Source organism: Parasteatoda tepidariorum, chromosome 9, assembly GCF_043381705.1.
Source record: "Parasteatoda tepidariorum isolate YZ-2023 chromosome 9, CAS_Ptep_4.0, whole genome shotgun sequence".
Lineage (NCBI taxonomy): Eukaryota > Metazoa > Arthropoda > Arachnida > Araneae > Theridiidae > Parasteatoda > Parasteatoda tepidariorum.
The window spans coordinates 79,540,754-79,555,072 of record NC_092212.1 but is presented as its reverse complement, the minus strand read 5'-3'; the positions used below and the strand labels follow the sequence as shown (position 1 = coordinate 79,555,072).

Sequence of the window (14,319 nt, the reverse complement as noted above, 5' to 3'; positions counted from 1 at the left end):
ATTTATTATTATTATTTATTAATTTATTAGAAATTTATTATTATATCTTAGATACTTTAAAGACTCAGAAATTTCATATATATATATTCCTTAAAAAGTTGTTTAAATAAACACTGTAAACGCGTATAATTTTTTTCTTTTTATTTAAACATTCTATCTATTTTCTCTTCTATTACAGTTAACTTCCTTAGCACACTTTCAAACAGATTAAATATGTAACAATTGACAAAATAACAAATTTACTTTAGTTTTTAAGTGTTCACTTTCGATTACTAAGTAACTTATTAAGTTCACTTATTTATATTTAAATACTTTATTAGTTTTAAAGAAAAAAGTAATGGTGTTTATATTTTTTAACAAAATAATTTTTTATTAGAGTGTTCTCTCAAATTTTTAAGAGTGGTGGCGAAAAACAAATATCTGTTTTAATATATTTGCGATTATTACACTAAATACAATTTTTTTAAGAAAATGTATTTAAATGAGAAGTTATGTTTTTGAAGAACTTTATTTTGTCTTTCAGAACCTGGTTTCTCTGCGCTTAAAAAATAGTTCTATTTTTTCTTTTATGTCATTTTAAATAATTATTATATACACAAAAACTAATTATAAAATAAAACAAAATGGAAAATTTTTTAATGAAAAAACGGGACGCATCTTTAGGACGCATTCCTCTACGATGGTAAATGCAATATTTCAAAATAAAGAATAATTATCAGAAATAATTTAATAATTAAAGAATAATTATAAGAAATTACTTTTTATAATGCGTCTATATTGCTAAAAAATAAAAATGCTTTTGAAATTGAGCTCAGATATTCCGAAGCTGAGATAAAAAAAAAAAAAAATAAAATAAACTTACCGGTGTGGAATTAAAGTTAAAATGCCTGAAAAATAGGTATACTAATCTCACAGTTAACAAAAATTGGTTAAGAAGGAAAAGATATAAAACAGAACTTATAGCTTAAATCGTATAAAATAATTTTTAAAAATATATTTGGTAGAAAAAATGTGAAGCAAATTATATTTCATTGCTGCCACCTATTAAAAAACACATTATCAAAAATATTTGGAAAATTTAATCAACAAAACCATTTATTGGAAGAAAAAGTAATAAAAATGAATAATAAAAACTTTAAAAGAATTAAAATTATTTAAAGAATTAAAATTGAAGTGTAAAATATAGTTGAAGAGTTTAAATCGCAGTAATTAACAACGTAAATTAGGAATAAACTATTTTATTGGTATTCTTACTCTTATAGAGTGCTGTTTATAAAAATATTGTGAAAATGTGAAGATTAGTGAGTGAAAGTAATTCTTCTAATACTTCTAAATAGAATACTTCTTAAAATTCCGATTAACGTGGTACTGTTTTTTTTTGTAGAACTTTATTATTATTATTTATTAATTTATTATAAATTTATTATTATATCTTAGAAACTTTAAGGACTCAGAAATTTCATTAAAATTAAAGTCTAAAAAATAGTTGAGGAGTTTAAATTACAGACGTAAATTCTGAATAAACTATTTTATTGGTATTCTTTCTCTTATAAAGTGCTGTTTATAAAAATATTGTGAAAATGTGAAGATTAGTGAGTGAAAGTAATTCTTCTAATACTTCTAAATAGAATACTTCTTAAAATTCCGATTAACGTGGTTTTTTTTTTTTGTAGAACTTTATTATTATTATTTATTAATTTATTATAAATTTATTATTATATCTTAGAAACTTTAAAGACTCAGAAATTTCTTTAAAATTAAAGTCTAAAAAATAGTTGAGGAGTTTAAATCAGAGACGTAAATTCTGAATAAACTATTTTATTGGTATTCTTTCTCTTATAAAGTGCTGTTTATAAAAATATTGTGAAAATGTGAAGATTAGCGAGTGAAAGCAGCTCTAAATGGAATACTTCTTAAATTCCGATTAATTATTTATTAATTTATTAGAAATGTATTATTATTATTTCTTAATTTATTAGGAATTTATTATTATTATTATTATTGTTTATTAATTTATGAGAAATTTATTATTATTACTATTGTTTATTAATTTATGAGAAATCTATTATTATTATTTATAAATTTATTAGAAATTTATTATTATTATTTATTAATTTATTAGAAATTTATTATTATTATTATTATTTATTAATTTATTTGAAATTTATTATTATATCTTAGATACTTTAAAGACTCAGAAATTTCACAGTCACAGAATCTCTTATTCACTATTTATAAATGTACAACTATTTATTTATTCTTGTCTTGCAGGCACATAACTGGATAAACCGAGCCACATTAAGCAGCCGGATGTCACGCTAACTGCCGGACGTTTTGTAAAAACATTCTCTCTCCCCTTTCCTTGCAAATATGCTTCAATTGAATGGTAGGGATATTATTCTTTTTTCATCCATCACTCCAAATATTCATTTTCTTGCGTGTTTTTCAAAGATTTATCTGAATAATTCATAACCGTCATTCCTTGGTATGAAATGTGAATATTTATAAATGATATCGTGCTAGAGGAGATTTCATTATTTATCTAGATAAAGATCCCTTTTAAACAATATTGGAAATTATAGAAATTTTTACAAGAGTTATGTGATCTATCGATTTATCACAGAATACGATACTATATACGATAATTATTGACAATAATATCGAATATACAAAAATTATCACGATACATTTTGAATGTCTTGTCTTACAATAAGTATTGAAAACATGGATCTAACTGTGATATTTCTATGAATAATTCATAACAGTCATTCGTTTATATGAGATGTAAATGATATCGTGCTAGAGGAGATTTCATTATTTATCTAGATAAAAATCCCTTTTAAACAATATTGGAAATTATAAAAAATTTACAAGAGTCATGTGATTTATCGATTTATCACAGAATGTACTATATACGATAATTATTGACAACAATATCGAATATACAAAAATTATCACGATACATTTTGAATGTCTTGTCTTACAATAAGATTGAAAACATGGATCTAACCGTGATATTTCTATGAATAATTGAGCCGCTCAAAAGCCAATGCGGTTAAGTTCATTTTTTGATATTTTCTGATTTTTGGAAATTTTGATGAAATAAATAATAATCTTCTTAGTTATTAAAGGATTTACTCGTTGGTTACTTTTTTCTAGGTTAGACAGCCCTTTTTTTAATAGCTTCTGAATATATTGTAGAATCATTTCAGAAGCCATTGTGAATAAGTCCACCTTTTATCAATATTTTTTTACATAAGCTTTGATGGATAAAATTGGAAAGGTCAAACCCAAGCAGCATTAAGTTGAAATGTAATTTTGGCGAGGATGATACCTTTCATGTAATTGATATAAAAGAAAACAAAAATAGGTAGGCCAGTAAATTTAAAAAATATAACTCAATCTATATTATATCCTAATGGCAGAACAGTTTCAAGAGAAACAAAAAAAGACATCATGTGTTTATTAAAGTATACTAGGAGGCTCCGCCCCCTGCTGGCTAACGCTCGCCAACCCCCGAGAATTGCTACGCAATCCTATGTGGTTCACGCCGTGAACCATGGCTCGCTGCGCTCGCTCGCCAATGAACACAATGTTCTAGCACAAAGACATAATATATTATCATCAAAGACATAGTATTTTATCATCAAAGACATAGTATTGTACTTATGTAGAAGAATTCTACCAATGTTCTTATTGGCTTTTAAAAAAGTATATTAGCTATTTAGATTGTACATGGTGAAAAAATNACATATATACATATACATATATACATATACATATATACATATATTTATATACATATACATTTATACATATACATTTATACATAATATACATTTATATACATATACATTTATACATATACATTTATACATAATATACATTTATATACATATACATTTATACATATACATTTATACATATACATTTATACATAATATGCATTTATATACATATACATTTATACATATCATTTATAATATACATTTTAAATAATTTACACCTTTCTTAAATAAAATCAAACAACTCAACTCTGCCTTTGGGGTACAGAGAGAGCAATTTTGGACTTTTGTCGTGCTCTCTCGATAGAAAAGCTTTTGTTTTTATGACGTCCGGAGCTGGTACCCCTGAAGACGTCAGCTTCGGTTGTTCATTTTTTTCATATTTAATTGTTTCTTTTGTACTTATTTTTACTTACTTATTTTAGCCCTAAGCTTTATCTGTATTAAAAATAAATCATTATGTATTGTGTATTCGTTGCAGGTCCTGACACCTAAGGATTCAAACTGGATAGCCGTACTTCCTCTTTCAGGCCCAGGGGTGGCAGTATGGGAGATTTTGGAATGGCCCGAGATAAGTGGGTCTGTCCAAACGATCGAGAGCTTTCACTTCGAGCAAAGTAAGAAAGCTTATAAAGAATGAATGAGCATGAATTATTTTAGTGATTGTCAAATAAGTTAAGAGTTTAAAAATGTCATTTATATTCTTGATTTTTAGTTTCTTTATGTTCTTATGTTTCTTTATGTTACTTTCTTTACGTATATATTTATTAGTTTGATTACATTTATTTGAATGATTATAGATAATATGTTGTATGATTTGTTATGTTATATTGGTTAAGACTATTTTTCGAAAGGCTTTGTAGTCGCAAGAGATTATGCTTTTTTTGTGAATGATTTGCTACTTTCTTAACTAATGTAAGTTTGAAACAGTTACGTGATTTAAAATATGACTGAAAATAGACTACGTGGCTGAAATAGACTAAACTATAGAGTTCGGTCAAGTTTAGTCTATTTTCAGCCAGCACCACCGGGCGTTTCAAAATATTCTACACCTTTAAAATGTATTCAACATATACAGTTAAAGTTCGCAATTAATAATAAGTAAACTTTATAATTGAATCTTTATATGTTACTTTGTTTTGATTTCTCTTTTTTTGAAAATTAGTGAAAGATCGAAAAAGAGTTTTGTGTTTAAAACAGACTGATAGAGCGATTGCTGTTTAACACACAAATATGTTTGTATTGAACACTAATTTTATTGTAAATTTTCAAATAGTCAGAGAAGGAAGAAAATAAAACTATCAGTTTTATTTATTTTTATTTTGTTTATCAAGGCAGACTTTGAAGAATCTCTAGGGGTTTTTGCTTCTTTTTCTAGCCTCGTTGCATTACTAAAATTTAAAAAAGATGAATACTTTTATAATGAAACCAAGTCTCCTTCAATATGAAATTAAAAAAAAAGAACCGTGATATACACACGTGATAACACATACTGATTACAGATAGAGTCGCACTGTTTCAATCTGTTCAAGTTTTAAATATTGAATTTTCTGGTGTACGCGGAAAATTAGTAACTAATGTTGTACTACTGCTTAGAAAAAATTATTACAAAAAAAAAGTGATTACGCGAAAAATGATTACGTAAAAAGTGATTACGTAGTGATAACGTGAAAAGTGAAACTCAAAAAATGATTACTCAAAAAATATGCAGCACGCTAACAACTCAGCTCAGCAGCAGTAGAGAAACAACTCAACTCTGCAACAGGAGGGAAATAACTCAACTCAACTTGGCAGCAGGAGAGAAACAACTCAACTAAATTTGGAAGCAGGAGGGAAACAACTCAACTCAACTTGGCAGCAGGAGGGGAAACAACTGAACTCAACTCAGCAGCGGGAGAGAAACAACTCAACTCAGCAGCAGGAGGAAAACAACTCAACTCTGCAACAGGAGACAAACAACTCAACTCAGCAACAAGAGGAAAACAACTCAACCCAACTTGGCAGCAGGAGAGAAACAACTCAACTCAGCAAAAGGAGGCAAACAACTCAAACCAACTCAGCAGCAGGAGGCAAACAACTCAACTCAGCAACAGGATGAAAACAACTCAACTCAGCAGCTGGAGGCAAACAACTCAACTCAACTTTGCAGCGTTAAATTGAGCTGTTTATTCTGTAAATCGAGCAAAACATCAATATGGACAAAAGCCACAGTTTTGAGATAATGAAAAGCATTTGCGGTCTAATTTTTTAAATTTAGAAACTTACTACAATGCTGCATTATCTGGGCTCATAAAAATTTTTGAAAATTGGGAACATGACTGATAATTTCCATATAGGTGGGAAATTGTTGCCAAATTGGCGAATTTTAATAAGTATAATACAATTAAAATATTAAAGTTATTTGCCTGTTCTAAAGCCCATATAATAAAACGAGATTGCATATACAGTTTAAAATTGTAGCTTTGCTTCAAGTGTAAAGTGCGTACACTGTGACTATTTTTTTAATTTTGTTTGGCGAAAGAGCTTCGAAAATCTTTGTGAAATTCAGAATCCAAGTTAAAATTTGAGACGCATATGTTTTAAAAAGAAAAAAATAGAGTAGCATTGAGATTTCATTGATACAGTCTTTGTAATCGAATAACTCGATATCACTATGTATGAGTTTTAATTAAATTTAAATAATAACGTTTGAAAAATATTCATGACGTTATATTTAAGGGGCCATTTTGGCAAAACCCGCAGAATGTGTGGCGCCATCTCTTAACAAACGATTGATCTATTTTCTGAAAGGCTTGTTATCCTATGCCTAAGGCAGGATAAAAAAAAGTTAATTTGGGAAAAATTTTTAGACTTAACATTGCTATTTAATTTTTCTCTTCTGATAAAATGATTTAACATAATGAAAATACTATGTGGTTAAATAAATCTGTTTCCTAATTAGACTTAAGACAGGATGGTCTGTGAAAACGAACTCTATCAATTCATTCAATAAACCGGAAACTCTGAGCGATGCAGAACAGGAAGTCATAATGGGCGTAATCAAAAGAGCTGAGAATTTGGATAAAGTAGAACAAGAACGAGTAGGGTAAGTAGATATGTACTGTAAGTAGATATGTAGGGTAAGTACTCTCAATGTTTGAATGGTGAACCATTCAAACATTGAGAGTTCACCTTCCTCATTGAGCTTCCACCTCAGTGGTAGAGAGAACCTGGAGTCCCCTTGCCGTCAGGCTAACCGTGGGAGGTTTTCCTCTCCATGCAACGCATTGTTGTTTACATTAGCAATTGTTCTTTTTATACCCTAATAATACAAACACATGCGCAAATTGAAAAAAGTGTTCGTTCATTAAAAGTTCAGTACCCTTTTTCTAACAAGTACAAATTTTTGCACAATGAAACAATAATACAGTCAAACCCCGCTATAGTGAACCTTCAAGGGACCGAAATTTTGGTTCACTATAACCGGGAGTTCACTATATCCGTTACGCAGGCAATTTAACTAATGGTTCCCAAACTCCTCCCTTTTATTACACATTATTTAAATAAATGACTGAAAAATATTATTTAGTAGCGAAAATGTGTTATTTTTCATTACTCTTCGTCTTGCTTACAAAAAAGAAAAAAAAAATTAGTAATCTTTAGTTGATGAGCAATCTCATAATCCTGACAGAAAATGCATATTGATCCCACTGACACCTTACAGGTGCATTATCTGCCAGGGTTGGAAATATCTGCTTGGTTTGTTTAGGGATGGGAAAGTGAGATAAAAGAAGCTTATCGCTAAATTCCCCTCTATAGATGGTTTTAAAAATCGGTATATGTAATTATTTTAAAGTAAAAATTTAAAAATTATTATAAAAAAATGAGGAAAAAAATCAGTTGAAGACAGAAAAAAGTTCATTATATCCAACTTCCTCACTTTTTTGGTTCACTATATCCACAAAAAATAACATTATACGTGTATAGCAAGGCACGGGACCTAACATTTCGCTCACTATATCCGGAAGTTCACTATAAACCGTGTTCACTATAGCGGGGTTTCACTGTAATTGTTTTTTGCACATTCGGTTCTTTAAGTACATCCCACAACACCCCAATCAATACTTTAAATTTACAGGATTCCTATTGGTCTTAGAAAAATGTAAAAGTTATTGGAATTTCCTATTTTAAATCATAGAGGTCTAATAGGACCAGGACTGGCAGCGAGACGGAAAATAGAAAATACTGGTCGTTAATTTACTTCAGTAATCGATAACTTTCGGAAGGTATAAATTTATTTGTAACTATAACAATTTCAGCGATCTAAATTTTAAAGAAAAGAAGCATTTTATTAAAACAGTAACGGGCGACTAAAACTGTTAAAAGTGGTGACATATAAGAAGCAAAAGTCTATTAACACGTTCACGCCGGTTGTTGCGCCTGAAAGCGGGACGGAAAAGAGAAAATACTGGTAGAAGAACTATTTCAATGATAGATAATATTCGGGAGGAGTTAATCTATTCTCAACAATAACAATTCACTGTAAGAAAATTTATCACGGCGAAGAAGCAATTCAATATAAAAATTGCATCCGTTAAAAACAATTGGTAGTTATGGATTTTTATTATTCCCGTAAAAAAAACTAAAAAATGAAATTTGTTTGTTACCAGTTTTTACTTCGGTGCACCGCCCGATGAGACGATGTAGCGTGACTCACCGGTGGGTCAACCCGGCGGGAACGTGTTAAAAGAGATTAAAAATTAGCAATTTTTTTGCATATTTCTTTCAGTTTTCAACAGAAAGTGACTCTAGAAATGCCCAATGCTCAGGAATTTACAAAATAGTATGTAAAAAAATTAAAAAAAAAAAAAAACGGTAAGAGAACTACCTACTAAAATTTGCTGATTTTCGGCTCATTTTTCTACCTTTTTAAACGGCTCAACTATCACCTACTGCATCAGAAAGCCTCCACACGGTCTTTTATAAGTAGTCCGCGCAGACTATTTAAAAAGTGAGCCAGTTGTGCGCATGAACCCAAAATCTTTTATAAAAGTAATTGAGAGAAATTTATTCTATATATTTGAGAATTGAATCTGTAGTGGTTGACAAGTGAATGAGGCAAACCAATAATATTCATAAATAAAACAAATTTTTTGTCATATATTTGCTACCACTTTCTTATTTTAACTGGATTTTGTATTAAATGGCTGTTTCGTAAACTATTTTGACTTCATAGTGGTCTGATCGGACAACCTATAAAAAACCGTGTGGAGGCTTTCAGTTATAGGAGGCTTTGGCTCAACACAGATTAATCGTATTGTTTATTGAAATTACATACATTTGCTCAATTTAGGCTTATAAACCTTTGTCAAGTAAACCTTTGACATTGCAAAAAATACTTCCAGGGATTCGAACCGCCACGCCCACGATTCACACTGCGTTTGGCGGGCGATACCGCTCGGTCACGGTCAGGGAAGCCCTTGGATTAACTGTTACAAAGCGACATATCGCATAAGCCTTTGAATTATTTTGAAGTAATGGTGAGTAAAAACCCTATAAATCGAATTTACTAAACCAAGAATCATATATTAAAAGACTACCACATGAAAATATTTATCCGTTGTCCGGAGCAAGTTGGCGTCTCTGTAAAAGGAAAGGACATACGTTTACACATAAAGGACGTTTTACACATAAATAATTTGCATTCATTCATGGTGGTAGTTAAGACTGAATAATTAAACAGATCAAATAAAAAAATTAACTAAAAATTAAAACTACTTTTTATATTTTTCTCGCCTTAAATCTTTACAAAAACTAATTTTAAAAAAAACTATATTGTATTGCAAAACACAGGAGATGATATTATGGTAGTTAATGATATGTTGTTGTTGTCGGAAACCAATAAGGCAAGGAGTGCGATTGTTCTTGTTTTCCAGGGGTGCCATCTATCTTCAAGAATACGACTCCTGCCGCATCATACGTCTCACTCGTTCATGGGGCAGACCCCCTCATACACATTCATCCACAAAACGTAATTTTGATCTGAACCAGAGAACGACCATTCTTAAATTCAGTACCCCCAGAGGTATAATTTGTTATGGGAGCATGGAGTACTTTGTGACCGGACATATTTAACGGGCACCAGTCACCATTTACTAAACGGAGGAATCTTCGACCAGCTGGATTCGAACTCCCGTTCTCACGAACGCGAGTCCAGCGCCCTGCCAACCAGGCAATCCCGGTCCCAGTTAATAATATGAATCACTAAGTTTTTGACCTTAGTTGCTACTTTTTTTCCCCTCCGAAAATTTGCATTCCATGTATTGAACAATAGATGCATCGTTCCAAGCGGAATAGTACTCGTATATTTAATTTGATAACAATATTGTTTGCAACCACTTTCACTATCTTATTGACATAGAACACTCGTTATAAATGCCATTACGAATTTACCGGTAGGCATAAAGCACATTAAATACCTTTCTCATCATTTTCAAGTTAAAGCTATTCTAGTAAAAAATTTAAAAATCTTCTTTTCCTTCAGAAGTAAGGAGGAGAAAAAAAAATCAAAGGCTGAAAAAAAAGCGGAATATGGAGACGTTAGAAAAGGGAAATTTTCACTTTGCATTTAAAAAACTTATTTATATTCATGTAAGCAGTTGACGTCTTAATTAAGCCATTATTTACTCACTGTAACTGAAAACTGACTTCAAACAAAACACTCAAGATTGTTTCTTCTTTCAAAAAAGAACAAGAAAAGTTAATGCATCGTCACTTGAGATTAAATGATATTCAAAATGAGTCTGATCTATACGTTGTTTGTTTTTTTGCAATAAATAAAACGACGGAGAATTTTTCTTCTTCTTGCATTTGTAACTATATTCGCATCAATACATTTTGAAAAATATGTTTTGATACGTGAAGGTATCCTTGCTAGCGCCATCTAGAGTTTTAGTTTTATTTTTCTATCTAGTTTCTCACTCTTAATCAAGGCTTTGGCAATTGATAGGGAAAATGATCGACTCCAACTATGACTCAGACATCTGGAATTTTTACCTTAAGATTCCGACTCCTGGAATTTAAAACTTGTAGACTCTAATTCCTAGAATTTTAAGCTTAACGACACCGACTCTTAGAATTTTAAACTTAAATATTCCGTCTCTAATTCCCACTCCTAAAATTTGAACATTAAAGATTCTGATTATTTTAAATTTAAAGATTCCGACTCCTTGAATTTTAAACTTAAAGACTCCGTCTCTAATTTAGGGAAAATAACCGACTCCAACTATGACTCAGACATCTGGAATTTTAACCTAAAGATTCTGATTCCTGGAATTTAGAACTTGTAGACTCCGACTCCTAGAATTTTAAGCTTAAAGACACCGACTCTTAGAATTTTAAACTTAAATATTCCGTCTCTAACTCCGACTCCTAAGATTTGAACATTAAAGATTCTGATTATTTTAAATTTAAAGACTCCGACTCCTTGAATTTTAAGCTTAAGGTAACCGTAGAATTTTAAACTTAAATATTCCGTCTCTAGCTTAAACTCCTAAAATTTGAACATTAAAGATTCTAATTATTTTAAATTTAAAGATTCCTTGAATTTTAAACTTAAAGACTCCGTCTCTAATTCAGGGAAAATGACCGACTTCAACTATGACTCAGTCATCTGGAATTTTAACCTTATGATTCCGACTCATGGAATTTAAAACTTGTAGACTCCGATTCCTAGAATTTTAAGCTTAACGACACCGACTCTTAGAATTTTAAACTTAAATATTCCGTCTCTAACTCCGACTCCTAAAATTTGAAATTTAAAAGCTCCGATTCTGACTGCAACTTATTGAATTTTAAACTTAGAGACTGTGACTTGATTTCAATTCAATCATACATATGTAAACATATGCACATGTGATACAACTTATTCTTTAAAAATGTAAGAGAAGTAATACATGTTACATAAAAATGCTAATGGCATATCTGATTATTTATATTAATTAACATTTATTATGAAATGGAAAAGCAGCCATTAGCAATTTCTAAGAAACAGTATAGATTACTTATACAACTTATAGCTTAGCATAGTTAACTTGATACAACTTATTTTTTTAAAATATAAAAAGTAATAGATGCTACAAAAAAATTAATGGCATATCTGATTATTTATATTAATTAACATTTATTATGAAATAGAAAAACAGCCATTAGCAATTTCTAAGAAACAGTATAGCTAACTTATACAACTTACAGCTTAGCATAGTTTACTTGATACAACTTATTTTTTTAAAATATAAAAGAAGTAATAGATGCTGCAGAAAAAACTTTATGGCATATTTAATTATTTATATTAATTAGCATTTATTATGAAATGGAAAAACAGCCATTAGCAATTTCTAAGAAACAGTATAGCTTACTTATACAACTTACAGCTTAGCATAGTTTACTTGATACAACTTATATTTTTAAAATATAAAAGAAGTAATAGATGCTGCAGAAAAAAAATAATTGCATATTTAATTATTTATATTAATTAGCATTTAATATGAAATGGAAAACAGCCATTAGCAATTTCTAAGAAACCCTATATCTTCGTAAATTTTGATTTGATTAATTTCAGACTATCTAGTTTTCTATCAATTAATTTCTGACCCTCAAAATATAGAGAGTAGCCGCAATCTGGGAAATATGGTTCCCATAGCTTGAACGGGATAGCGATCCAAAGTTTTGGACCTTTAATGTTAATTTTACTTTTTGCGTATTTCGCCATATCTCGAGAACTTTTTAAATGAATTGAAAACTTTCTACACACAATTATAAAATTCGTTTATCAAAAAATAATTCCTTGCAGAACATAAATTTAGTAAATATTTATTATTTTATTAAATAATAGTCGAAAAAGTTTTGAATTGCAAAGTGTAAAATTTTTTTACATCACTATAATATATATAATTCTGCATGATAAAATACAAAATTTGAGCTAAACTTCTTAACTGCACAAGAAAAGTTAAACACCCCACCAGATATCTATACTTTATTGACTGATCAGTATTATAATTTCAACCTAACTTAAAAGCCTGACTTCTTACTAATTAAAGTCTATTTTTCTTTGAAACATGCCGTTAGACAGCATTTTTTTTAAAGGAATGTACTTAAGCCATTATTTGATCTCAATAACGATTGTTATAAACTTAATTTGTAATTTTTTAATTAAATAGTGGTAATAAAAAGTTTTCCTTCACTAACTTTAATTTTTTTAAATAAAAAAAATTTTATTATTATTTTTTTTAAAGTCTTACTACACTGAAATGTGAACTTGTTCTGCTTTTAATAGACATGTTTTTCAGGGGGAACAAAATTTAAGTTCTAGCATTTGATTTAGTAAAAAACTGATTTTGACCACCATTGCATAGAAAAACACTGGGGAACAGTTTTTGCTTTCTGTTATGCAGGAGATTTTAGAAAGAACCTTACATGTTTTCGGACCACTTATTTTAAATCTGCGATCGGTTTCCCCTTATAGATCCCAGTTTTTAAGCAATTTAATTTTATATTCTAAACCAGGATTTTTTAAAATTTCCTTGATTGAATACGAAGTGTCTCCACTTCTCTGGTACGTAGGGAGTGGGAGGAAGAAAGCAATAATACGTTTCAGTTTATAATGCGATACGTTAAGATCATATATTTTTGTCTTAAGTAATATTTTCAAAGGAGCGGTATGTATGTGCAAGTTTGCATGTATGTATAAACCTCATACATGGCAGTACTTTTACTTTCGTTACTTGTACCGCCGGTACAAGTAAAAAATACGTACTTTTACTTGTACTGCGTTACTTTTTAAATTTAGTACTTTTATTTGTACTTTCGTTACTTTTTTAGGGAAAAAGTACAANTTATAAGTAGTCTGCGCTGATACCCAAATTCTATTTTAAAAGTATTGTTCATTGAATTTGCATACATTTGCAGGCTTGTGTGCTCAATTTTAGACTTATAAACCTTTGTCAAATGGAATTACAGATAGCGCAATACAGAGAAATACAGTATGAAGATACATCCAGGGTAGCGGCGGGATTCGAACCCGCTACCTCCACGCTTTACACAGCGTTAGGCAAGCAATACAGCTCGGCCCCTATTTTAAAAATAATTGGGGGGAAATTTATCATATATATTTGAGAATTGAATCTGTAGTGATTGACAAGTAAATAAGACAAACCAATCATATACATAAATTAAACAAATTTTAGACATATATTTTCTACCACTTTCTTCTTTTTATTAGATTTCGTATTAAATAGCTCTTTCGTGAACTAGTTTACCTTCACGGTGGTCTGATCCAGGGCTAAAGAGAATAGAAGGGCTAGTTCACTCCGCTCTTAGAGCTGAAGCTACGATTTTCCTCCTCATGACGTCACTGTGTCCACAGATCTCGGAGATCGCAAGCAAAGATATGATAACTTTGCATCTTTCTCTTTGTAAAAATAAATTAGACTTTTTCTGGTTATTAGCTTTCAAACTTTACGTAATTAACACATTATTTCCGTTCATAAACATAGTT

The 14,319-nt window shown here is 29.8% G+C and overlaps 1 protein-coding gene across 1 annotated transcript in view; it reads left to right on the top strand.

Annotated features, from left to right (window-relative positions):
• The window catches only part of LOC107443541 (rabphilin-3A), a 90,313-nt gene that overhangs the window by 28,404 nt on the left and 47,590 nt on the right, over window positions 1-14,319 (top strand). The window contains exons 2-4 of the mRNA XM_071185881.1: window positions 2,272-2,386; window positions 4,267-4,402; window positions 6,727-6,870. Coding sequence (XP_071041982.1) covers window positions 4,332-4,402; window positions 6,727-6,870 — 215 coding nt within the window. The 5' untranslated portion in view covers window positions 2,272-2,386; window positions 4,267-4,331. The remainder of the gene's footprint in view (window positions 1-2,271; window positions 2,387-4,266; window positions 4,403-6,726; window positions 6,871-14,319) is intronic.